Here is a 27,656-nt window from a genome sequence, read left to right as displayed (position 1 = left end):
TGCAGCATAATTAAGGTCAGTATTGGCAGTATATTGTTATATTTTGATTCATATGTGCACTTATACAATAGATTACCTTAACCCATACTTATTAACTAATATGCTTCTTACTTTCTCATCCATACAGGGAGGAACTAATAAGAACAGCAAGACAAGGGGACTGCCAATTTGATTGAAAGAAACATTTTACTCCAATAAATACATTACACAATTTCAGTTTCAGAATTCATTCAAAAATCTTTCTATTTCTTGTGACTGGCTTAGATCCAGTAGCCTCTGCTTCTGAAGAGTTAGGACCTCTTTCTGTAGAACAGGACATCTTTTTTAATTTTTGCATTTTCAATGTCGAGCATGCATCTCTCCTTCTCTAATGTGAGAAGCTCCTGGTGAGAGTTAAGCTTAGGGTGCTTAGCAGGGGGCTTCACAGGTGATGCTGCTGCTTTGATATTTCCATGAGGCTCCACTTGCTCCAGTACGATGATAGTGTCAGCTGGACAAAACAAAAAAACATATAAAACATTAGGAAGCTACCTACAACTGTATATGCACAATGCACTTTACTCTTGAGGTCTCTTGAGGTCCAATGACATAAGAAATAACAAATTTAATAAATTACCATAGGCTACTAAAGAGAACATGGAACTGTTATTTCTGTAGTATGATGTGCTATTCAATTTGAAAATGATTAACATGTACAGTAATACATAGGCTCTAACAAATGCTTTGTAGGCAAAATTATAGCCTATTTTTGACATTTTTGTCACGTTATTGCTGCAACCAACAGCGTTGAAGTTTGTAGTTACTTACTTGCAGCTTCTGTGGCTGTACTGTCATCTAATGCGCCGTCATCGTCGTAGGGGTTGGGGAGGGGGGAAATCTGCTGCGGGATCATGTCAATTATCTTCTTTGACAGAGGATCCGTAACATTGATTGGTGGTCCTCCGCCGGTTTGAAATTGGCTACGCCTCTCTTCCGCCGCATCTTTTTTGGCTTTAGCCTTGAGGTTTTTCCAGCAGGCTTTAAGTTCCGCCCTGTCCCTCGTCTCTTTAATACCGTTAGAGCCATTGAAGCGCTCAGCTAACCGGACCCAGTTCCGCTCCTTCGTTACTAGAGTACTGCTGTCAGTCCTCTTGTCCTCAATTATTACCCCAAACTCCTCCATCAATTCAGTCAGCAACATCTTTTCAAATGTTGAAAAGTTTGACCATCTTTGACGTGCCATAGCTAGCTTGCTCGCTATTTGTAACAGAGGTTATTATAGCCGCTGTAGTGGTAGCCTAGGCTATAAACGGTAACTAACGGTATCAGTAACGGCATTTATTCAAAAAGCAGCTAGTTTAGGAAAAAGAGCACATGCATTAATTTACGTTGTGCATTTGTTTACATTTCGTCGGAATCCATCATGGCGGACATTGAACATAAACTAATCCTGTTTTAACCCTTTGTTTAAACTAGTTTAGCTAATCCAGGGTTAAAATTAAGATGTGCAACAGATCTCTGATTAATTCTAAACCAGTTTAAACATAGATTTACTAACCCTAGATTAACTCTAAACCAGGATTAATTTAATCCATGTTGGTGCAACCCAGCCTTACAGTCCCAGTATCACCTTATCTCCCATGATCAAGCAGTAACAGAGTCAAATGAAATGTGAACAGTCGGACAACAATGACTAAACACAGATATTGAAATCAAGAACCCATTTGAGGATTTAAAGTGGATATTAAAATAAATATAAATCCCTCCTTTCACACCCTTTTAGGGTGTGACAAAAAAAAAAAAAGCCAATCAGCTCAAACCATCATAACCACAATTCATCAGACTTGATGAGTCTTGCCAAATTATTTCAGAACTGAATGTTATAATAATCCTCTTCATGCACTAATACCATTTATTTATAAAACATTATCACAGCCTAACTATGTATCTCAAACAGTATGCCAGGCTCTGATAAAAATCTGAAATAAAACTTACAACCAAATTGAAATTAAACTCCAAATAAAAATACATTGTAAATATTTTCTCTTTCTCATTTTTAACCAAAATGCATCTAATACCTTTATCAAAACTCTTGATTTGACTATTTTGACTTAAAATGTTTGCCCATATACTTTCAAAGTATATGCATAGTTTCCTTTTCTACATATCAATGTTTAAACCAATCATCTCTTCACATCCGGAAAACATTCTCTCGTTTCATTTCATAACCTTCCATGATCCACTCTAAACCAATCTTTTATGGAACCATCTAATCACTTCCTCAATCTTTCACATTTACTCAAACCAAAATAAAATAACGTTAACTTTTTTTTAAATTTACTTTATACTATCTATATCATAATTTTGTTTCATGAAATCAATGTGTAGATAGGTTAAAACTGCTCCTAGACCTACGTCCCTCATGTCAGTATTACGCTCTGTAATCATGTCAGCCAAACAATGCCCTTAAGACAAAAAGAAAATATAACTCAAAATGCTCCCTTTGTCTTTTTCAAACCCGCAATTTAATAATGTAACCCGTAAGACACAAAACCTTACTCCTTAACTTCTCAACAGTCTTATCAAAGCATATAATATAGAATTCCTTTGCCCTCAGCATGCATAATGCACGGATCTCGAATTGACATTTGCGGACCCATAGATCCCTAATGAAAATATTTCATTTTCATATTTTGTAGTTACTATATGGTTGAATGTAATACTCTTCTCACTTTCTCAATTACCCATAGTTTTTACTCAATGAATCAACTCAAATATAGACAATAGCCTATTTATCAGCGTGCGTCTCAAACTAGAATCAAACAAACCGCTCGCGCTGGCACAACTTTTTTCTTTGAACAACACCTGTTTAGCGTTTACCATCTCTTCACTTAATTTCACTCTAGTGAAATTAGAACCAATTTAAAAACCAGGGGTTTAGTATCTGCATTTTTACTGAATACCATCACACATCAAAGATTCTCCGCTTATAAATACAAGTTCTGGGGCCTGTACTACCAAACACGATTTGGTGTTAGCGAGGTAACTTCAGGTTCATCCCAGGATTTTCTGTACTACGACGGTGGATCACTTGTTACCGGGGTAGATCCCCATGGTAACACATGCTGAACGGCTAACCTGGTCGGGAGCAGGTTAAGTTGGAGATCAGAGATCAACCGGTATAAAAACCCCGCCCACTAACTCATTCTTGACGATAATGTCGTCACCATTCATAGAAGTTCCTGTGGAGCTTGGTACGCGGATAGTCAGAGGTGCACTCAGAAGAAATATAGCATTTGGAGACTGACAAAACCCTTTCGCATTCCCTCATGAGTATCATCCTGAAAGATATAGGTTCTTAGCAGAGGGAATTACGTATATTGCCAGCTTCTTGAGCCGTATGTTGCCAATGCGACACATTGAAGCTGTGCACTCAGTCCCACAGACTGTATGCATAGCGTTTCGTTATTTCGCTATGGGTACTTTTATAGTGTGGGTGATGCAAAGAACCTGAGCAAGAACTCGGTCTGCCGCGCAATTTGCAACGGATTTTCTTTATTGGCTGTTGCCACCATATTCTGATTAATGTAGTGATGAAAAAGAGATTTCCAAAGTGCCCTTTGTAAAAACTTTGGACTCTAATATGTTGACAAAATGTTTTTCACTCAATGTTCTGATTTCCGTTCTGGAAATGTATGCAAATGTTATCATATTTTCCTAATCATTTGCTCATTTAAACATACATTTACAGGAAACTAGTAATGAAAACAATATTTGACAATTTTTCAAAAATAATAAATAGGACATTGAAAGAGATAAGTGGTGAAAACCCCCAGAAAAGATTCAAAAGGCACAACAAGAAAGCCACAAAAAGGTATTAAAAAGACCAAAACGTAGAACAAAGTTTAACAAATACATCCTCATGTGTTCTCCCTTCCCTAGGAACACAGAAAAATATGTCAGTGTAATCAAGTTTAGTGTCATTCATTCAGTCAATTACTATCTCTTCTCATATTCCAGTTTTTCTGTCTCCAGACTTGTTTTTTATTAAAAGCCTCTTATAATCGAGCTCCAGGTTTTTTTTTTTATACAGGGCCCCTCACATTGTCTGCTCCAACCTGAAACAAAAGAACATTGTCCCTTTCCAAGGCACACTTGGTCAAAGTTGAAGGTGTCCATTTGACTATTACAAGGTTCATTGCTTATAGCTTGTGTCTTTGTCTTGGCTTTGAAGTGGAGGCCCTAGGCTCAGGGGGAGGAAGACATTCCTATTCCTGCTGAGTTTAACACCATAGCAATTTAATCAATTGAGTCATATTTGAAATGAGCACTTTAAGGACTTGTGTCTTGTGTTGAGACCACCACCATTAGTAAGTCACCACAGACACTTCAATTACAGCCACACATTCACACACTCTCGCCATCTGTGTTGCAAGTGCTAAACACAACTTAAAAGTGTACCCCCAAAATGAGCAGGCAGACAGAGATCATCTTGGACCTCCACTTGAGAAAGTAAATGGTATATTGGATCAATATTCAGCAACCACATATGGCATACATACCGGCATACATACATAGTTCATGCAATTCAGCCTTGTACTTGTTGGCCTTAAAATATGTACAAGTATTGGCTTACCGTTTTGAATTATGGTTTTATTTTTTATTTGCTCCCACAATCGTTTGCCACTGCAGGGTTGCAACTAAAATAACACAGCAACAAAAGTTTAACGTTGTGGAATGCACATGTGTAATTATGATCACATCTTCAATAAGTCATGTACATTTACATTTACATTTATTCATTTAGCAGACGCTTTTATCCAAAGCGACTTCCAAGAGAGAGCTTACTGTTAGAGACAGCATTTGAGGTATTTTAATTGTTTTATTTATAGCTGTTAGAATGGTTTCAAGACTGCCCAGTAACAACTGCAAAATTAACAAGTCAATATTGTATTTATTCCAAATACTGCTGTTGTGTCAACAACACATTTATTTACAAGCCGTAACAAATTATATTATCAATATCAAGTCACCACCGACCTTCCAAAACTTACAGTATGGTCATTCATTTCCAGTTTTAAGTGCAATTACATCATCAAGGTTATATTTTGTCAAAACATACAAATTGTTTTAAAAAGTAATTGCATTATATGATGTATAATCAACTAGCTTTTCAGCATCGTGGAACTCTGTGGCCTGTGCAAGATTAGGTACAGCAACTTCAAATGCCAAAAGATCTCTATTCCAACCCAGAGTCTCGTAAAGGTGATATTCAAAACAATACAATAAACTGTCTATCACATAAATGTTTTTTATAAGTCCAAAAACAGGTACTGTCTCATTTGCATTAGTAATTATCAAAGACTGTTCACGGATGTACTTGTTACCATTGAGAATCAGCCACTTAACACTGACTGCATGTTGAATGCCATTGATCCCCAAAAAATCTCTAGTCTTTTCTGTGATGTAATCCATATTTGTCACTTCTGAGACAGGACCCAATTCTCTCACATGAACAAAAATCGGGTGCTCATTGCCCATTTCATTTTGACAACATTCAAAAAGCTGATTATGGTTAACAAGTGACTTACAGACATTTTTAAAGTTCTATTTAGATGACCACTGTTTGAAAAAAGAGTGCTTGGACTCAAATCTCATGCACATATGCCTTATCAAAGGGCCCAGAGAAAGAATTTGAGCAGGGAGATGCAGCATGTAATGTTGCTTAGGAATTACATTATTCTCAGGAAACAGTTGCTTAAACTGTTTGAGATGCTGTTCAATCATCTGTTTCAGTCTCAATACACTTTGTGTAGATTACACAGGGGCAAATATTATCTGAACTATCTCAATCAAGTCTAAAACAAATTGAACATATTCATTTTTCTCAATACTGTTCAACAGAAACTGTAATGTAAGTCTTCATAATTTTAATGTTAATTAATTTTTTTGCAAAACAACATCAACACCGTACTCATCAATATAAGTAGCTTTTGCTATAGCAAGGAGTATGATTGCAGCAAGTTTTGACCAAAACTTGAGGTCTATGTTTCCTAAAGTATAATAAACCATCAGTAATTTATTCACCAAAGCATGCAACCCCAGGGGATTCCATATCTCTATTTCATCAGTGTACAAAATCACCTGTAAAGCAGAAGGTCTTATTGAAAACAGTGGGTGTGATTTTAAAAGGCTCTCGTCAATTATGTCATACAAATACCCATCTTTGTGGCAGCTAAGTGGTTCGGTGTTGATCATATCAAAAATTCTGCGGTTTGACAACAACTGTTCAAGACTCTTAATTAGGGGTACATAGTAAAAAGATTTGTTTTTGATTGCAAGAACTCTTGATTGTCCTTTCTTAACGCTACAAACTCTTTGAGAAATCAGTACCTCCACTGGTTTTATTGGGTTGAAAAACTTCTGAATGGTTCTGTCCTGCATGTATGAAGTGGCCATTATGGAGAAAGGATCCTGAAAATTGTCCAATGTTGCCAGTGCCTCCTCTTGAAACTGCTCCATACTGTCAGAAGGTCTTTCGAGGATCATCTTCATTTTGTCCCTTAAGGTACACAGAAGAGCAGCTTGATACTGCTGGACTCCAGAGACAATACTGTTGACGCTCCTCTGAAACATAAAAAAAGGAAAAATACATTAAAGTATAAGATACATTCTGTTTGTCCATAACCTAGAACTAGCATAACCCCACTAGTAAATCCACTTTACAAGATTTCATGCAAAAATAGCCACAGATCTAAGGAAGTTTGATTTTGTACATTTTTGGGATAAAAGTAGGGCTGGGCATTGATAAAAAATGTATCAAAACTGACATTCAGATCCTCTAAGTGACGTAATCTTGCCCATATCGCAAAGAAAAATGCTATGTCTGTTGTTTATACACATTTTGGCTTTAGTGAAGACGACACCAAACAAAAAGTCAAATTTAAACCTTGAGAAAAAAACACCAATCTGTTTCAGCACAATCACGTTATTGAATATGAACAGTGCATGACACAAAATAATAGATTATTAATAATCGCCCCGATGTCTTTTGATTGACCCTTTGGTATCCACTAGCAAGACCATAGACTGCCAGAAGAAATAGATGGAAAGGAGAAGTCTTCCTCTATTCCTTTCAAAAAAATTGACCGTTGTTGCAATGACAATGGGATTGATTATAAACTGACCCATAGTTTTAAAATGTAGAAAGGGGTCATTTTTTACCATTTAAATTTACTTTTGAAATGTAATATTATTAAAGTTGTAATTAATAAGGTGAATTAAAAAGGGTGTCAACATACATTTTAGCACTGAGTTATGGTAGGGTAATACCTGGGACAGGTGGCATTGTTCCCGGACATTAATGACAAATGCTGCTGCACGTCTAGTAAGAGCCTCATGGAATGCACCAGCACATTCCTGTAAAGACATGTTAATATACAATAAGAGTTCAGTCTTTCTGACCAAAGTGTTATATATTTCTGGTTGTCCTTCTATACATCAGTATTTTTATTTATTTTTTTAACAAACGAGAAGGGATGGTTTTGTGTATCTGAACACACACGAACGGTTTTGCACTCTACACGATAAATCAAATGTCCGCACCATAAACGAGGCAGTCCACTACTCCGTTTTTCCCGCCACTGGGTACTGTCAGCGCGAGCATCCCCAGATTGCACCCTGATTGGCTGTACCGAGTGGCGCCATAAGGGGTGCATGCACTAACGGCATGACCCAGCTGCAGCAAAAGGGCTGTTCATGTGCACAGGCTTACGGTGCGTTCACACTGCAGCGACGCAAATCGCTTGCCTTCCCACAGTGCACCACGCTCGGGGGTGTTTCAAACAGATTCATGTAGAATGTAGTTCTCTTAAGTCACTGTTGTAGTTGTCATGGCCAAGTGTGCAGACTTGGGTTTACGTACTCGCAACATCGATCAAAATACAAAACTGTTTAATAGACATACATGTTGACATGTGTAAACAACGTTTTATTATATTACTCAGTCTCTGCTAATCTGTCGATACGATAGGGAGTCCCAGCCGGGCTAGCTAGCTAGTTACTACAGAACAAAGTTACGTAATGTCAATAAACTGAATTAGAAAGTACAAGCACCAACAACTTCAGCAACCTTGTGCCATGCTTCGTTTTTTTTAAATTAACATCTCTGTACGAATACAGCTATGTATCGTACAGGACTGGGTAAGCAGCCACACAAACGATTAGTTTCTCCTCCACCTTGAAACCTAGAAAGCTAGAAATGTTTACCATGGTTGCTACGTTACGAGAAAGAAAACACCCCGATTGGCCATCGCTAGCGAAAACCGCTCCTCATTTGCATAAAGTTAAGAAAATCTCAACTCTGTTGCGTCGCGTCGCTACCCACAATGCACCACGCAAGCGATTCGCCTGGCTCCATAGAAAATGAATGGAAAACATGTTGTCGCTCGCATCGCGTCGCTGCAGTGTGAACGCACCTTTAGTGGGCAAAAACCATCAGTCCTTTGCAACAATTCTAACATCATGCAAGATATTCAAGATACAAGTGAAAGCTTACCTGATGATCAGTATGTTGAATCTGAAAATCCTCAAATCCTTCATTTGGGCTGACATTTGTGTTGACTTCACTGCTGGTCCTTTACATCCCTCTTGTTTGAGTGGCACAGTCAGAAAAAATTGGTATATCAAAATGTTCGCCTCCTACCCTAGATGGCTCAGATGTAGCTGTTGTCATCCATCTTGTGGGTGGGTGTCCAGTTGCAAGATACAGAGTATGTGTGCGTCTGATATGGTAGTAGAAGGAGTTGTATACTCGGTATTCTTCGGTACATCCATCAATTCCGCATATAACACGGAAATTTGGGTTTCGACTATGTGCTGAGTTTATATGGCTCAAGAGAGACTTTAATGTTAAGGCAACAAAAACAAAGCAAATAACACCTCCAGCAAGCCATAGTTAGTCCAAAAAGTGCTATCTAGCTAGCTAATGAAAGCTGACAGTTAATGTTTCAGACTAATACAATACTAATACAAGAATTGGTGACACAGCAAGGCCCCCAAAAATATTATACTTGCGAACTACACGTAGCACAAAGAGAGTGCGATGTTTAATCCACACCTGCAGACAGGAATAGGCCCCGGACAGGGGAATTGTGACTTCATGGCGGGCTTTGGCGGGCACGAGCGGCCTTGCTCATAGGCTTGGTCGATACCAAATGAGAAGGCAGGGGGGTCATTCTAAGACACAGTGTAACGTACATATATAGTTATGCAAATCGGCGATGAAAAAGCGGATTTGAATTACATATATTTGTTATAACATATGTTTGATTTTTTTGATTGTCATTTTGTCATATTTTCATTTAAACGGATATATTACGCACATACATCCCCTCTACTCCCGTGGTCACGTCTGTACTCTCTTACGTAGAAAGAAACCGCCACTTTGGATTGAATCCTGCCACTACGAGCCAACTACTCCTACAACCTGACACGAAACGAGGTAGGCTTTTTCATAAAAAAATATGTTGAATTTGAGTTATAAAGAAAGCTGCACCGTGGTGCAGCGATACTAAGCTAGCAAATTTATCCAGCATAAGCTGACTTTTTGGTTTCAGTGCTGCACGGTGCAGGGAGAACTTTTGCTAATGCTACTCCTAGCTAGCTACAGTACTACTAGTAATTTCTATGGTAATTTAACCTTTGTGTTCTCCTCGGGTCATTCTGACCCATCAGTCATTGTGACCCACCTTCGTTTGCGACAACTTTACCGCATACAAAAACAAAGTGAAGCATTTTCTTTTAACCGTTGGGCTGTCTCAGACCCCCCACATTGCGACGGTTAAAAGAAAATTATTTTAATTTGCTTTTGTATTGGGTAAAATTGGGTAAACACAACGATGGTTCGTTATGAACCTTTTGGTCATGTGACCCGAAGGCAGCACAAGGGTTAAGGCACGAAGTCATGGCCAGCTATATTCACTTGGCTAACACTAGCTAGCTCACCAAACTTGAGGGAAAACGTTGCTCAAGCTCTCTGGATAACTGCCTTACATTAATGACCAAAGAAGTGCTAACCGAACACCGTTTTTTTTCTTCAGTCTGACTGACTTTGTGTCATGCGAAACCCCAGCTGGTGCCGTTCAAAAAAATTACATTCTGTCCCTTGCTCTGTTAACAATGAACTGATGCGAAACAACATATTTGTTAATAGCCTATCTAACGTGACATCAATTCAGCTGGCAGACTGCATTCAATGTGCGTTTTTTTCAGTTGTTTAATTGACATTTTTTGAACGCACCATTGCATGTGGCAGACACCACGGCAGAAGCGGTTAGAACCGAAACTGTACTGTACTGTAGTGTAGCGAGTGGTACGTGACAGTAGCTTGTAGTACATGCCAGCCACCTCAACTGCCACCGTAGACGCATCGGTTGTTTTCAGCGCCTCCTTGTGGCGTATATCATTACATGTAATAACTGAAGTCAACATATAGGTAGCCTACATTTGCATTTCGATACTCTGAGTAAATATAGTTGTTAATAATAGTTCATATTTTTTTTCCAGATAAAGGAGCTAGAAGAGGAACCTAAAGGGGACAATCATGGATAATTTGGATGATGTCACAGCATCAATTTTGAATGATATGGTGTCTAGGTGTTAAAAGCTGCTTAATAATGTGTGTTGTCAGATAAGTAATTAAATACACTGATCTCAAAACAAAATTATTGTAAACTTTTTGACAATTTCAAGACACCACATGTCTGAATTGTATTCAATTTACTCTTAGGCATGGACAAGATATACTAGAGGATTTAGAAAATATACTTTCACCTGTCATTAAATACCAGTACATTTCTCATTTAAAAAACATATGAAGACAAATTATTTTTATTTATTTATTAAAAAAAAATATATATTGTATTGTCTTGTAGCTGCCAATATTGATGAGGCCTTGGTCCACACCCTCAGTCGTGATGATTTGAGAGACCTTTTCCCTGGTCCAGAACACTTTCTTAGAAGGAAACGAGTTTGGGCTCTTATTAACCCAGAGGTAGCTGGTTACCTACTTTGCTCTAAAATATCTAGCACAACATGTGGATTCTAACTGAGTCTGTTGTTTAACCGTTGTACTTTTTATCTTGCTTTTATCTTGTAGGATGGGAATGTTGCCTTAACAGACAAATCTGGCCCTGGTGAAGCAGCAACAGTGTCTTCACCTAGAGGAGTGCCTCCAATTTGCCCCCAGACATCTTCTCCTTTGGTAATGAAAAGTCCAAAGAAGACCCTGCAGCTTCCCAGTCCTCCAGAATATGTGGTCTATACAGACAGTGAGTTGGAACAAAGTCGCAAGCACTACTTTGAGATGGCCCGCACTGGCAGAGAAGGGGACTGTGTCATGTCCAAAGAGCTGAGATGCAGACTGGTGAGGAACACCGTCACAAGCATGATTTCTATCTTGAGAGCCAGTGGGCAAGGAAAGGAGGTCCAGTACCCTTCCAAGCATGAAGTTACTTCAATGGCTAGAAGACTTGGGGAATATTACCCAATGCTACTGGATAAAGACAAAACTATGAAACATGTAAGTGATTTACATTTCTGGTAAATGTGTTTCTTTGTTCGTTTATGTATTTAGACTGACATGTAATTATAACAATTGTTTTATGTTATTTTTTTAACCACAGGTGAGCATTAACAACTGTCTTAACAAGAGGCTGCAGAATGTGAGGTCCCCACAAAAGAAGCAGGGACCTACACCAGAGAGGGGCCAGACAAAGAAAAGGTGTCGCTTTGACTTCTCATCGAGTGACAGAGAAGAAAATGATGCAGACTCAAGTGGTGCATCAACGATTAGTTTTCATCAAACATCTGGGAGCAGTTCTGATGATGACCAAAGCTCACGTAAGTTAGAATTGTGTAATGTTGACAATAATATTGGGCATAAGACTAGGAAATGTTCTGACAGTTTTGGCTATCATGATATTATACAGACATTTTAGATTCATTCTGATTTAGTTTTGATATATTTAGCTGTTACAGATGATTTCTCATTTGATTTCATCCATTTGGCTCTCTAAAAAGCAGAACGGGCATATGTTGCTTAATTTAAAACATGCATAACATTGTTTTGTGTCAGGTGGGAATTTACAGTAAGGTGGTTTTGTTTATCAATATATTTTGCAATTAAAATTAGAGATGCAGTAATTGCAATTTCTTAGGAAGAAAGTCTGACCTGCTGATTTAGATTTCCTTTCTAAGAACTATAATTGACAGCACACACAAACATTGTTTTACTTTTCTTTATTGGAGAAATGTATGTTATCAATAAAACATAACTCATTAAATTACTTAACTAATTTCCTTTAAAATTGCATTAGATATAGGTCATTCAGACACTACTCAAAATAAATGTCCTCAACGAGTTACCTGTCATGACTGGTTGTGCTAAAAATAAAGCAGCCAATTCCAGTCACGATTGGTTAATCTCTAATTTGGTTAATTGTTACACCTGCTGACAGAAACCTGTATTATCATTCAGATTGACATGTTTGATACCCATTACTGATTTGTGTTCTCCATTTTAGTTGAAAAAGACAGTCCGATCATGCAGGCCAGACATTATAGAACTCTGCAGGAGATGTTCAAGAAAACAACAAAACCCAACAAAGATGCGGTCGACCAAATCCTTGACCTTGAGTTTGAATCAAGAAGAGCCTTCATCGACAGTGATGCCATGAAAGAAGAGGACAGGCCAACAAAAAACTGCGATGCCTACCCATGTTTTAAGGATCTTCATCACGTAAGCAATTCATTTGTTATTTTAGCTCATCAAAAAACTATCATTGTTGCAGGTTTGAACCCTTTTGAACACAGGTTTGATGCATTACAGGTGATGAGTGAGCTGCGAAGAGTCCTGGATAAGGACAACAACACATTCATAGACGGAGTAAGGAAGAGATGGGAAGACTTCTGTGCCAAGGTGCAATTTTACGGTGTTTCAAAGAAAGTGATGAAGCCTATGAATCTGGAAGCAGGTTCGGCATTTTGTTGTTTCTCTAATATACTCTGTAGCTGGTTCCATGGGTGTGATAAGGAAAAAATAATATATTTGGAGTGCTTTTTGAATAGTATAGATATTTTTCTAGATGGGTGCGATGGATATTGTGTATGTTGCCAATATGTTAGGCTGAATAAATAAACCCAAAGTGATAATACTCTTCATGGTGACAAAATAACAATGTGACCAAGATGAATAGCCATGGTTACAAAGGGGAAATAAGACCATTTGTATTTGTTCTGTTCCAGTTGAATATGCCATAGCTCTGTTCAGGGCACTTCCCACCCTCTTTCCTTCAACATCTGCACCACCGAAGAAGTTGGGAAATGCCAGTGAGGCATTGCTTCATGTCCTTCAGGTGAGAGTTTGTTCACAACAATTGTTGAACAATCATGGGGCGTGTCCACAAAAAAGGCTTTTTGAGCCACCACTGTTTAAAACTGAAAAGTTTGCTTTCATATATCACCATAGTGGTGTTTTATGGTTTTTCTGTTGTATCCTTAAAGCCATTTCTCAGGGGGTTTTTCTTTCTTCTTTTTATTAGCCAACAGAAGATCCCACCATCTACCTTCAGAAGAGACCACTCTCCACCCTTGTTTTGCTCTTTGATGGGTACCGCTGTCTTGTCACATTTGGAACCACTCCCATCACCACATTTGCCAAGGAAGACCTTTGTGAAGGTTTGCTTTATCTAATGGCTTACTACTACACTCTGCATCTTACCTATCCAAAGTGTGTGGCAACCCTCCTCTCTGTCATCCAGACAGAAATATTACAGGACTCTATTCATGAGCAAGACATGACAAACTCGTACAAAAAAGCCATCGCAGAATGGAAAGATTTTATTGGGAAGTAGAGGTGTTCAAGGTGTTAAACTACAACTGGCACCAACAGTTTCACTGACCAGGTACTTTTAAATCTAATGTGTGCGTGTGGGAGGGAGTATTGGAGAGTTTATACTGTTGGAGAATATTCTTTTTTTTCAAGTATTCACTGATTGCCTTTTTCTTTGATCCTCAAAGCATGTTTTGTGCCGCAAATGTTGCACTAAAAAGTGTTTTTGAATGTTACTTATTTTGAAAAGCAACAAGTGTGTTAAAAGGCACTGTTTCAAACCCCAAACTAAATAAATTGTTGTTGACAATGAACTGTGTTCTTTATTTTATTTATGCTTTGTCTCATTTTAAGCTGGACAAGCTAATAATGAACAGTCTTGAATTAAGAGAAATAATCTTGTTTAGTGGTTCTGCTTTTAAGAACTTTTAACTAAAATTAAGAAAGGAAAAAACACTGAAAGAAGAATTGGCATCTTATTTTGAGTTTATTTGACTTTATACAGTGCTTGGAATTAGTGTTTTACCACTCATTTCACAAGAGTTATCACCTTTCTAATGCCTAGATAATTTCTTATTTCAAGAAATCTTACCAAGTGTAATTATCTTACTGCACTGGCAGATAAATTAACTTGTTTTTAGTTTTTATCTTCTCAAATTAGGTATTTTTTTACTTGCATTTAGATGGTTCATTTTTGCAGTGAGAAAGGATGTGTGTGCGTCTCGCCAAGCTTGCGCATGTGTTAAGTAGGTTGACCACTTGTCCCTCTTTGCGCTGTATCGCACAGCATATTCAATATGCGACGTGCGGGACAAAGGTGAAAATCATAGTTAATATAACTAGAGACAGCTACTTCTGACTTCCAAGATGGCGTCCCCATTCATTTCTATGAAAAGTGCTCAGTGGCGCAGTGAGGCAAGCAAGAGGTCCAAATGGACCGCGCCATCTTTCCAGACCGACTCGTCCGGTCTTGCGCAGAAGCTTGTTCCTACCAGTCGCAAGCTTGTGAGCTGGAGCTCAGGCATTGCAGAAAACTGTCAGAATGTGGTACAAGTCCGATCAAGAAGCAGATAGCCTACATGTGAACTTTACGAAAATCAATACTATTAGCACTGTAGTATTATACGTGCAGGGCCTATACGTTGTTCTTTTTGCTTCGTGTTTATAGTTGAACTGCTTATGTATTGTGTCGGATAAATAAACTGTAAACTTGAATATCTGGCTCTGTCGTTGTTGTAGCTTTGCAAAGCAAGCTAAATTAAGCCTATACCTTTGTTACTATTATAATGATGAGTGTTGTTTACTATTACTAGCTTATTGTTAATGCCATCGTTGTGGTGTTAACTGACTTAAAGTTCTAACAATATAACAACCATAACAATATTGACGTATCAGACATGATTTATTCATCTTTGTCTTTGCCTCGAATAACATGTCAACAATATATAATGATGCCTTAACATGCCACGATATTATAACTAATAATATTAGGCTATTATTACGTTTGTCATGCCATGAGAATAATAATGTTCATTACAAAATGGTTAAATCTGCTTTAAAATAGCTGAAATTAACTCTACAAACAACTTTCAAAGATGTGCAACCATTTGTAAAACATGCTAAAATAAAGGCAGGCATCTGTAGTTTATCAAATCCTTTCTCCTTGTTCTCATTCAGCTCAGGTAAATCAGCGATTTGCTGATGCTCCCTTTTGTGCTCGTTCATTGTTCGTATCCGCGAGCACATTACCAGGCAACTTTTCTTGACGTAAGCAAATAAATGGGCTGCTAGTTTACCCATTTCGGATTGGTTTCAATCTTAGCAAAAATCAGGAATAATTATTCTATGAAAAAGCTAGTAGTATGAGCCAGGTTCGAGAATCAAACAAAAAGTATTGGGGGAGATAGATATGTTGACTGAAGTTAATAGAATAAAAACGACCGGACGAGTCGGGTAGAAAATCGGAAATGCAATACCATCACATCCACCGGGACTGTTGCCTCAAACCGAGAGTCGAGGGCTGGGGGCTTGGTGAAAATGCTGTGCGACACAACGCAAAGTGGGACAGGTGGTCACCCTAGTGCCAAAGAGCAGGATGAGCCTATTAGAATTTGGAGCGCGTGCCATGGATCAATTCAATTGAATTCAATCATATATAGACATACCAAGGTGAAATTGTTTATGGTACTTCAGAGTGATGTCGTTTTGAACCCTATTAGGTTTGAAAAATCATGAGTCAAAATTATATTAGATTTACTGACAATGTGGACATTTCCATAAATATACCCCTTTCAGCCATTTTGTATTGCATTTCTCTTTCAATTTGACCAATTATAAAAACATGTATTCTGCACATCTGTAACAAATGTCAAGTCAATTCGATCTATTGTTCATGAGGAGAAGGGTTTTGAAGGTTGTACCAAATTTGGATAGTACAGCTAAATCTATCATGGCGGACCTTATGGTTTCTTGAGGCTTTTTTGTTCCCCATGAGAAATAAGGCATGTATACCAATTTTCAGGCATTTTGGAATAATGGGGCACTGGGGAAATCACGTAGACTTTGGGCGTGTTTTATAGCGCCACCTATGAGCGCACATGGGCCACTAGCCATGTGGGAGTAGTGAGGGACCTGTTGTATCATTGGGCCAAATTGGAAAAAATCGGGTCCAGGACTTTTTAAGCTGTTGGGCCATTTAGCGGAGAAATATAATAATAGGAATACTAACAAAAACAATAGGTTGCCTCCTACCGGAGGAACCCTAAATATAACTGCAAGTAGAAATGTGGGTTCCTCCGCATAATGGCAAAAAATGTACAATGTAGAAGCAAAACAACTTCATGTTTGGCCAACAACAATAGGCTGAATGGGGATTTGAACTCATGAGCAAAAGGTTACAAGGCAGCCTCTCTGTCCTCTCTGCTACACACCAACTGTTGAGAATGGAAGAGTAGAAAGGCCAAAGGATTAGCTTTGGTCAGCTTTCGGGACAAAGGTTAAGAAGCGGTCGACATTTCAAAGTGGAATTGCGTGAAATTGCACATGGTATTTCATAATGTCATCCTGTTTAACTAAACAGATATTCCAATTTAAGACAGGCTAAAAGACTATGGCTGGATTCAAACCTACAATATTATACTTTGCAGGTCACTGTCCCTGTCCATTGAGTTATTCTCAGTGTTGAATATTGTCATGTTCAGTTACTGTATAAAAAAGTAAGCTGTTTCTTCTGTGGTAAGAGTTGTTAGATTCAGCCAAAGTTTTAACTACTCAAATTCAATCATGTTTTGACATACCAAGGTGAAATTGTTGATGGTACTTCAGAGTGATGTCATCTTGAAGCCAATAAGGTTTGAAAACCATCAGTCAAAATGATATTTGATTTATTGACACAAATATATTGAGGCAATGTGGACATTTACATAAATCGACCCATTTCAGACATTTCTCATTCCGTTTCACCCTATATAAAAATACACCTGCCCGCACACTATCCCAATCCATGCCGTTTACCTCCCTCCCAGCGCAAGTCACGCCAAAGCAGAAATGCTGTAGCGGACGCATGAGGTTTAGATGACAACCCAAAATTTCCTCACAGACAAACCACATTGCTCACAATACTGTTTCCAGAATTGCTCAAAGATGGCTTGAAGACCGCTTCCAGAACCACAGTCAACTTACGATCAAGAATAGCGTCATTGGCAAAAGGTTTATGGCACAGCCCATGATCAACTCCTTGCGGATATTGATGTACAATAGCCGACTCTCACTTCCCATTAAACCACACAACATGCACTCTCAGGGTGACCAACAGGATTATTTTAACTAACAAACAACAATATTACAAACATCTAACTGAACGAACGCAACAACTGAAAACACTTGCATAGCTGTTGTAACCAAACTATTTTCCACAAGTTTTGGCGTTTTTTGACATGCCACACTGCATGCTGGGTACCCAAGAGCGCTGACGCTGCTTAATGAATTAAATGGCTGTTAAATGTCAAATCCAACTATAAATGTATAAAAGAGAGAATTCCAATCAAATCTGAATTCTTTTTAAACCTAAAGGTTTAAAAGACAACCTTTGCCTAAACGTACATGCACCAACTCAGAGAACTGAGTGTAACATCCATTTACACATTTAGTATCTATTTTTTATTCTACTCTTATGGCATAACTATGTTTAACTTAATGTCTGCACCTCTCTGGAGCGGGGGCTTGGGGCTTCACAGGGTGTCTACAGGTGTAAACAAGTTAAATTTAAGACTAAGACATTTTAATACAATTTTCCAATTGAAATTAAAGACCAAATTTACGATGGAAATACAAATCAAAAGTGGAAATATACAGTAATCTTCCCAAACACTGATGTCTGTTCAATATGAACAGTATGGTAAAATGACAACAATCGGTTGAGTTTAAGAACATTGACTAAATGTGTGTAATGTGAAAGGATAGCACAACAATGTAATTGCTGTCCTAAATTATATTTCTTATTACACGATGGTGGAGCAGAAACTAGCAATTCCATGAATCCCATGGAAATAAAGGCAAATGTGTGAGATGTACTAATGTGGAGCACAAATCATCCAAGAAGCAGCACTTCTCTTGAGTGTTTTTTAATCAGATGACTAATCATTGGATTCAAGTCAAAAGTCTATAACTTGAACTGGTTTCATTACTTAAGACACTAAAAGTCAGCAGGTTGGCATGCTGGGACATGGAAAGGATTAAACATTTAGACTGTCCTCAAAAGAGCAGTCTGCAGAGCTACTGTGTCTGTGGGGTGACTGTCTGTCTCTGGAGGGGCAAGCAGGGCCTGCAGGCAGGGGCAAGCAGGGCCTGCAGGCAGTCAGTCAGGGCAGGCCAGCTGGATGAAGCTGTCCTTGGGTCAGGGCTGAAGAGAAGCTGTCCTGATTCTGATTCTGTCCAGCTAGAGGGGGGTAGTCAAGCAAGGGATCAGTTTTTCTCTCAGCATCCTCTGTTGAACTCTGTTGAGCAGGCCTCTGCATGACCCTCCAGACCTGTAATAGTCAAGAAAGGATCCATGTCAGCTGTGAAAAATGAAGCTTTTGACATCTACACTTGAAATAAACTACAGTTTTGACTGTGAAATGCAATGGCATTACTTCAAATACTCCAAATGTGTTGAACTGATGTAGACCCGGCCATGAAAAGTCACACCAAACATTTGGCTCGATTCCAGGCTCTGGCAAGAGTATTTAGCTCTAAACTGGTCAATATACACATCTGACCAAAGACCAGCTCGACATTTGCCTGTAAACAGTGATTCTGACTGTCAGAGACCTTTAAACAGGCTGACCGAGTGAAACTAGCCTGGCTAACGTAGGTCGCTTTCTCAGGGAAATGACAAATGAAATAGGCTTGTTTTGAAAGATCCTATATACACACTCACAGAAATGAATCATGGCATATTTCATAATTAAGTATTTATATCTATTTGATTTTATTTAAATAGTCATTGTCTCAAAATGTATTCATTAGAATTTCTTAGAATTAGCATAATTCTATTAATTCTTAAATATATTAAACATAATCAATTAAAATATACTATAATGTTTTAAATATGGTTAACTGAGACACAAGCAAGATTCAAGTGGTTAAAACGTATGAGATTTGTTTACGTTCAATTTTCGGGAAGTAAAATCGTTTTGAGGTGGAAATGACGTCAGATTTCGCGCTTTCCCAACGGTTTTTCTTTCCACCATTTCAACTCAGCCCTGCCTGCCGGGATCGTGACTTTTGGTCTGTAACGGTAAGATATCTGCTTGTAATCCATGTTCTTACTTATGTTTTACTTGTGCAGTTAATACTGTACCTCATATTTGAACAATTTAATCCAGTAAATCCGTCATGATACCAAACATTTTGGTCTAGTTTGATAGCTAGCTCTAAGTCTCACATGGTCGATTCTAGAACCTTCAGATAGGGTGGCTAATTTGTGGCTGGCGTCAGTAAAATAGGAGCATAGAGTACAGTATGTTGCCTGAGCTAGAGACTCCTAGCAAGTATTGTTCAAATTATATATACATACGTGTAGGTTTTCCCGGCTCCAAATTTAGGATTAGCTATTAGCTAACTCAGCTGTTGGTCAGGCGAATGCAAATGCTATTTTTATAGCTAAGCATTAACATGGGAGTGAACTAGTGTTGCACAGTAAACCTGTACTAAAAAGACACTTGCATAGCTTCAGTGTTCTTGTGCATACATTGGAGATAATCACTGCAAAACAGCTGCAGTTCCTGTGCAGACAGGAGAACCTAGCAGAACACCATCTCTGTAACACTCCATCCAGTCCAGAACCCGGGGTCCTGAAGTCTCGACTTTTACGATACTCAAACGATGCGATGTTAATATACCTCTCTGATCTAACGAGTCTGGCTAGCTGTCGTGACCTCTCAGGTGGGCTTTGGCTACGATGGAGAGCTGGAGAGATGGTTGTTCTACTCGGTTCTCCTGTCTGCATAGGAACTACATCTCTTTTGCAGTGATTGTTAAGGAGCCTAATGAAGAATCATGGTCAAAATTATGTTGGCCCATGCTACACTCCTTCACCAATTTTCATACAAATCGGTCTGGGAGTTTTTAAAATGTGTTCATACACATACAGACCAACATTCAAACACACACAGGAGAGAAAACACCTTCCGACCTGAAATGATTACCCTGTTGGATTGTTTACAAGCCAAGTGACAAAATGCTGAACCCATCATTAAAGAATTGCATTGTATTTAATTTTCAGCAGGAAATGGCTGAGACGATTTCCTCTGTGCCATAGATGGAACGACAGTGGGGATCTATGTCGTGAAAGACACTGCCAGCAGTACATCAGAACCCTCTGATGTCAGGATAGTCTTCGAGGGTGTGATGGTGCTTCAAGATCTTGAGAGTGCATTGCTTCTGCAATGTTATTTGGGCTGTTTTATGCCTTGAACATATCCTGGATGCCAGCCGAACTTAGCCCCGCCCACATAATAATTTGGTCGGGAAGTTGGATCTGGGGTCGCTTGGTTGGGGAAAAACTATGTCCGAACAAGAGCTGTTCGGACCAATCAATTGTCAGGGCGGGTTTCATACGATGATGGACAGATGATCAACAGAAACGAAATCAACCACACGTCACCAAAGAGCGCTTGGGTTGAATTTGTTTTCAACAAACAACATACTACGTTGCTCTGATTGGTTGTAGATCTATCCAATTGAGTGGAGAGGCAATTTTTTCAGAGTTCGGTTGAAACACGCCCCATACTCACAGCCCAATGGAGCAGTATTATAGAATTAAGAGTTTGACAATGTCAGGCTACCTTGAACATGCACTACCCTACAAAGCTCCGCTACACGTTAAAGACATTTCAAAAATAATCATGGAGCTGGATGCGAGTGAACCGTCAAGAAAGGCTCATAGCTGGAAAACAAAGCTATGCCAGTGAAGAGACATTATCGTTCTCCCCCTCACCCCTTCTCTCCCTTGTGTTCCAGTATGAGTAGAGAACATGGTACATTGTAGACTCTACATTCCAGGACTGAGTGGTGTTGCAGCCTGGTTTTGTTACAACCAATACAGTTTTTTTTTTTGTAATCACAGTACAGCTATAGACAATTAGAATTGTACTATTCCATGTGTGTATGTATGGAGTGAACTAGTGTTGCACAGTAAACCTGTACTAAAAAGAGACACTCCTACATAGTTTCAGTGTTCCTGTGCAGACAGGAGAACCTAGCTGAACGCCATCTCTGTAGCACTCCATCCAGTCCAGAACCCGGGGTCCTGAAGTCTCGACTTTACGATACTCAAACGATGCGATGTTAATATACTTCTCTGATCTGACGAGTCTGACTAGCTGTCGTGACCTCTCAGGAGGGCTTTGGCTACAATGGAGAGATGGTTGTTCTGCTAGGTTCTCCTGTCTGCACAGGAACTGCAGCTCTTTTGCAGTGATGTTAAGGAGCCTAATGACGAATCATGGTCATAATTATGTTGACCCATGCTACAGCCCTTCACCATATATATATGTAGACACATTGTTAAAAAATCTTGGCACATTGTTTTTTTTATGTATTTATGATTTATTTTTTGTTGACTTTCTTATGTCTTTAGCAACAGGCCTCATTAGATTTTAATTTCTTCATCAAAAAATGACTTGAGTAGTGCAATACATTTACATTTAGCAGACACTCTTATGCAGAGTGACTTACAGAAAGTACAGGAACATTCCCCTGCGGCAAGTAGGGTGAAGTGCCTTGCCCAAGTACACAGTCATTTTCCACAGCCGGGAATCAAACCGGCAACCTTCTGATTAATAGCCCGCTTCCCTAACCGCTCAGCCATCTGACCCCCCAATACTCAACTCTCTCTTTCTCTTGCCTTCAGATTCCCACAGTGAAGACATGTTTTTATGTATTTTATGGTTTTCTTCATTCTTTATAGTACCATACCATTAGTAGAATAGAATATCTTTATAGTCATTGTACAAAAAAAATTTCCTTGAAAAGATATTCTATTCTTTAAAACTAATGGTATTTGAGCAGCCAACAGTTATGTAGCGTACTAGGGAGAGTGCGTCAGATGTTATCTCTGGCCTTGACCACACAACAAACAACCATCAATGCCCAGAACATCAGTTGGGGTAAAGATGCATACAAATATGTTAAGCCTGAGAATATATATCACTGTTAAAAGTTATAGCATTTTGTGTGTCCTAAATGCTTTTACAGCAGGCTGTATATCGTAAGCCTGTAAACTCAATAGGTTGGAATGGACCTGTGTTTTCCTTTATATTGTAGTGTTTGGTTTAGAAAAGGATAGCTCTAGCAATAGTTATGTTTATGTGTACTTGTGCAGTGTTTCCTCCCTTTTTTTTTGCAGTTGGGGCAGGTCTGTCCGAACCCCCCACCCCCCGTCCAAAACAAAGCCTAACCCAAGAATTTGGTTCATTAATCCATTCTGTAGAATTGTCTTAAGGTTATTGAATATGTGACTTTCGGGTAAAGATTGCAATCATTCAAAATGTTTGTTCTGCAAGCTGAAGCAAACGTCCAAAGTATGTATTGACTTTGTGCTATTTAAATAATGAATAAATGTAAATAAAAAAGTATTTGCTTTTCATACCAATCTTGAATGTTTTTTGTAGCAACCAAAACTGCAAGTTTTTACTGTAAATGTCACAGTTCACTTTTAATTATACTGTTAACAGAAGAACATTTCCACCATATTTTTTACAATAGATTTCAGGCAACCGCAGCTGCCAGTTTTTTACGGGATTTAACATCCTTAGGGAATTTATAAAAAGTACATGCATTTTATCCATTTTGAATAAATAGGGTTTATCCTGTAAACCTGCCTATAATGCATTTCAAACAAATCGTCTTTATTAACATAAACCTGCTTTTATGCATTTCAAACTAATACGTTTTATTACATTGACCAATACAAATCATATTAAGTTTATTAGTTTGTTTAAATTCAAACTAATGTAATGTAAATGAATGGAAATTCTATATGCAATTCAATTACATAAATGTAAAAGATTAGGCTTAAATATTTCTGTGAGTGGGTATCTTCAGTAGACTCTTGTCTACAAAAAGCAGCCCTCCCTGACGTTTTAGGACTAGAATTTAGTGAATTACGATATCGTTTACACACTGCCAGTGAGTGAGCAAGCCGAGTCTGTCACTTAAGTAAAGTCAAAACAATGTACCCCCGGGACGCAGTCTCACTCCACTTGCAAGTTTTCCACAAATCACAAAAATAATCGGAGCATCTGGCTACAAGCACAATTCCTACATCTCCTAAAGGCTTCCCTCCTCGAGGTTTGGTAACAAACACAATTTTGGTGTCGACCGAACTGTAAAATGGTGAACTTGTGAACATGACGCGACCAAAACATGGCTGCCGCCTATGCCGTCTCCCTGGTGCATAGGCTTATTACAAAGACTTTCACGAGCCAAATCAAAATTCTGAGCCGACAGGTCTGTGGGGAATTGCTTGTTCTCCTAAAAGCTGCCCTCCTCTACCTTTTTGATGAATTCGCCGTGATGCTACATGATTCAGTAATTACACTGAGGGAAAAAGCTAACTACTTTTCGAGTTCGGTTTTCCGTCACTTCAAACTCACGATCTTAAGGTCTCAAAGTACTCAAACCTTCACCATAATTCAAGAGTAGTGTACTTTCACGAACCCAATCATTGATTCAAGGTTAAAATGTGTAAAAATAGGACTTACCGAACGTGGCTGCCTCCAAACCGGCTATCAGGTGATGCCAGTTGAAAACAACAATGGCTGCCGAAAAAGAATTTATATTCGTAACGGCGAGCTGCGATTGGAAGCGGAATGAAACAGGAGCTAAAGACCGAGGGTGGGGCTTGGTCAGCACACCATTTCCAGAAAGAATGTGTGTGCGTCTCGCCAAGCTCGCGCATGTGTCAAGTAGTATGACCACCTGTCCCTCTTTGCGCTGTATCGCACAGCATTTTCAATATGCAACGTGTGGAACGAGGGGTGAAAATGCTGTGCAACACAACGCAAAGCGAGACAGGTGGTCACCCTAGTGTCAAGGAGCTGGATGAGCCTGTGACAATTTGGAGCGTGCGCTGCGGAGCAATTCAATTGAATTCAATCATATATAGACATACCAAGGTTAAATTGTTTACGGTACTTCAGAGTGATGTCATCTTGAACCCTATTAGGTTTGAAAAACTATGAGTCAAAATTATATTAGATTTATTGACAAAAAGATATTGAGGTAATGTGGACATTTACATAAATACACCCCTTTCAGCTATTTTGTATTGCATTTCTTATTCAATTTGACCATTTATAAAAACATGTATTTTATACATCTGGAACAAATGTCAAGTCGATTGGATAAATGATTCATGAGGAGAAGGGTTTTGAAGGTTGTACCAAATTTGGACAGTACAAGAAAAGTCTGACAATATGGGTCCTTGAGGCTTTTTTGTTCCCCATGAGAAATAAGGCATGCATACCAATTTTCAGGCATTTTGGAGTAATGGGGCGCTGGGGAAATCACGTAGACTTTGGGCGTGTTTTATAGCACCACCTAAGGGGCGCACATGGGCCACTAGCTGTCTGGGAGTAATGAGTGACCTGTTGTATCACTGGGCCAAATTGGAAACAAATTGGGTCCAGGACTTTTTGAGCTATTGGGCCATTTTGCGGAAGAATATAATAAGAATACTAACAAAAACAATAGGTTTCCTCCTACTGGAGGAACCCTAATAATAAGAATACTAACAAAAACAATAGGTTCCCTCCTACCGGAGGAACCCTAATGACAATATATGTTTAAAAGCAAACCAGTTTTAGTTAAATTACAGATGAAATTACTTTAGAATCACTGTTGACGGCTGGCTGGGACTAACGTATAGTAAACCGCAACTTCCGCTGCTCACCGGAAGTTGCACCCATAATCTTTTCTACAGTAGACCCCCTGAGAATAAGGTGGATATGAATTATCCAATAATGTTTCGCAATTCTAAGCCTTAAACGCTGTGTATTCCTAACCTGTTTCATTGTAATATTATTTTGCTTGCTGTTACGCCACAATTTATCCTTGGATATACCCAGCACATTGACCAGAGGCTCTGCTCTTACTTTTTGTGCTCTCACACTGCCATCTAGTGGGCACTTTAGCAAACTTAAATGTATACCTTTTTCGAAATGCAAATATGATATAGTATACAAACGTAACTATTTTTTCAGTAGCTTACAAAATAGGCTACAGTTGTTGATAATGGCGCTGCCAATTTATTAGCCTATTTCTTAACCTTAATTCAATCAAGATGGTTGAGTGAGGACAGGTTTTCTCTCTTGCAATGATTGTTATCTGGTTTCCCCTCAAAAACAAATGAAGAGGTGGCACCCAATTTTAAACCTGTACAGACGTTAAAACGGCCGTGTACAGACGTCAAAAACGTGTACAGCAGGGGCGTTCCTACCTGGGGGCCTACAGGGGCCAGTGCCCCTGTAAAAATCTCCCTGGCCCCCCCTGAGCTGACAGAATAAAAAGCTTTTTTTTCTAGTAGTCTTCATGAAACGAGGAAGGAAAATTGCAGGCTTTCTCCCCCCAGTAAATACAAAAGTTAAAGTAAAGAGAAACATATCAAGGTATTGAGAGAGCTGAGGAGCTGAAAGAGGGAGAGCCAGAGCCGTTTGTATGATTTTAATGTAAAGCAAAATTGAAGTATTTAATGTTTAAATATAATTTGTGTCCGATTTTAATGTGCCCCTCTGATTAAACACTGGCCCCCCCTTGCCCCCCCCAGTAAAATTAGTCTAGAACCGCCACTGGTGTACAGACGTTAAACGGCCGTGTACAGACGTCAAACATTGCCGTCTGTACACGTTAAAATGTCATGTCTGTACGTGAACGACAATTCAGACGTTTTGGCACAGTTGGCGTTCCATACAGGAGATACACGTAGAGCTATCCGAGGGGCTCGGAGAGGGCGTTTCACGTTGGAGAGGGCGTTCCCTGTGTCCGTGAAAGTGGCCTTTAGCGTTCTTCGGATTGATTAACAGCCTTTAACTTTGGAAAACAAGATGCTGAGGAGCCAAACCACTATAGAAAGCCTTTTGTGTCAACCTGAAATTTTAGTTGTCTTAAGACATCCATTTAAGACATCCACGGCTTAAGACATCCATTTCAAACGTCTTAAGGCCTTTGCACACCAGACTTTTTTTCGTGCAATTAATTCACCCGTCAAAAACAAAAATTACTTGTATCCAGAGAGTGCAAGCTTGCACGTCAGCAACGTTATTTTCTCAAAGCAATTTGGCGGCATACATTTTTTCGAACCCAGTTCGATTTTCAAACACCCCCGGTGTAAATAGAGGGTCGGGTAGCATGTAAAAGAATGACATTAGATCACACACCTCAAGATGGCTTCTGTCTACATTACTATGCATAGTTTTGCCTTTGAGTATTATAATATATCAGTAAGATGTATTTGGACAAAGCTAAGAAGCTAATAAAGCTCATGAACATTGCAACTACAGGAGTAACTCCCAAACTACAAAGGGCCCACAATCTCCCGTAGGTGGCGCTACAGGTCACATATGCATTTTGTATATGATGGCATTTCCACCCCATTTGTGAAAACATTCTGAAACTTTATGACATTGTCCATATAAATTGTTCCACTGTTCACAATGTTCCAGACGAACACGCATCGCTGGTTGGAGCTATGCATTATTTTTTTATTATTATATGATTAACATGTTAACAGGACTGAACAGTTGATCAAAATTATTAACATTAGTTGCATGTTATTGTGTTGTCATTATATAACATTGTTCAAACTTAAATGGATAGTGCCTGACTGAAGAATAATAAAAAAAAAATGAATAGCTCTTATATTTTTGCCAAATGACGTTGTGTCCTTGGGCAAGGCACGTCACCCTACTTGCCTGGGTAAGAGCGTCTGCTGTTATTACATTTGATTGTAGGCCAGGGTTTAGATAAAATTGTAAACATCTTTAAATTAACATCACTTTACAGACCCTCCAGGAATTTGCGATGTTGCGAATTAAGCGCAACATTGCAATTTTAACCAATCACCACAATTTTCCCGCAACTTTGACCAATCACTGTCGTCTCCCACAACTCTCTCCAGTACGGGTTAAATCCAGTGTTTTGCGCCTGAACTTGTTCATAATTTTGGTGAACGTGAACTGAATGTACTGTATTCCTGCCTGATGAACGATGCTGTGAACGCATTCATTCTGGTGTCTGTGAACAC

At 38.9% G+C, this 27,656-nt stretch overlaps 3 protein-coding genes and 1 long non-coding RNA gene across 4 annotated transcripts; 1 reads left to right on the top strand and 3 right to left on the bottom strand.

Moving 5' to 3' along the window:
• Nucleotides 1-212: 212 nt before the first annotated feature.
• On the bottom strand, nucleotides 213-1,376 carry LOC146234406 (myb/SANT-like DNA-binding domain-containing protein 3). Its single transcript, XM_084689965.1, has 2 exons — nucleotides 808-1,376; nucleotides 213-490 (listed from the first exon to the last, which is right to left on the bottom strand). The coding sequence occupies exons 1-2, from the start codon at nucleotides 1,220-1,222 to the stop codon at nucleotides 291-293; spliced, it is 615 nt and encodes a 204-aa protein (XP_084546091.1). The 5' UTR covers nucleotides 1,223-1,376; the 3' UTR covers nucleotides 213-290.
• A 3,537-nt stretch (nucleotides 1,377-4,913) lies between these two features.
• LOC146234405 (uncharacterized) lies at nucleotides 4,914-8,713 on the bottom strand. Its single transcript, XM_084688518.1, has 4 exons — nucleotides 8,684-8,713; nucleotides 8,537-8,557; nucleotides 7,312-7,398; nucleotides 4,914-6,606 (listed from the first exon to the last, which is right to left on the bottom strand). The coding sequence occupies exons 1-4, from the start codon at nucleotides 8,711-8,713 to the stop codon at nucleotides 5,920-5,922; spliced, it is 825 nt and encodes a 274-aa protein (XP_084544644.1). The 3' UTR covers nucleotides 4,914-5,919.
• A 2,620-nt stretch (nucleotides 8,714-11,333) lies between these two features.
• Nucleotides 11,334-14,166, top strand: LOC146234404 (uncharacterized). The gene is made up of 6 exons (XM_084689000.1): nucleotides 11,334-11,560; nucleotides 11,664-11,880; nucleotides 12,564-12,778; nucleotides 12,869-13,013; nucleotides 13,285-13,394; nucleotides 13,581-14,166. The coding sequence occupies exons 1-6, from the start codon at nucleotides 11,345-11,347 to the stop codon at nucleotides 13,890-13,892; spliced, it is 1,215 nt and encodes a 404-aa protein (XP_084545126.1). The 5' UTR covers nucleotides 11,334-11,344; the 3' UTR covers nucleotides 13,893-14,166.
• Nucleotides 14,167-17,236: 3,070 nt separating this feature from the next.
• LOC146234403 (uncharacterized) lies at nucleotides 17,237-26,114 on the bottom strand. The gene is made up of 2 exons (XR_014741791.1): nucleotides 24,118-26,114; nucleotides 17,237-18,897 (listed from the first exon to the last, which is right to left on the bottom strand). It is a non-coding gene; the product is annotated as an uncharacterized LOC146234403 (long non-coding RNA).
• Between the last annotated feature and the right edge of the window lie 1,542 nt (nucleotides 26,115-27,656).

Source organism: Hypomesus nipponensis, chromosome 23, assembly GCF_054491055.1.
Source record: "Hypomesus nipponensis isolate SF chromosome 23, ASM5449105v1, whole genome shotgun sequence".
Taxonomy (NCBI): domain Eukaryota; kingdom Metazoa; phylum Chordata; class Actinopteri; order Osmeriformes; family Osmeridae; genus Hypomesus; species Hypomesus nipponensis.
This window is presented reverse-complemented; position numbering and strand designations above follow the sequence as displayed.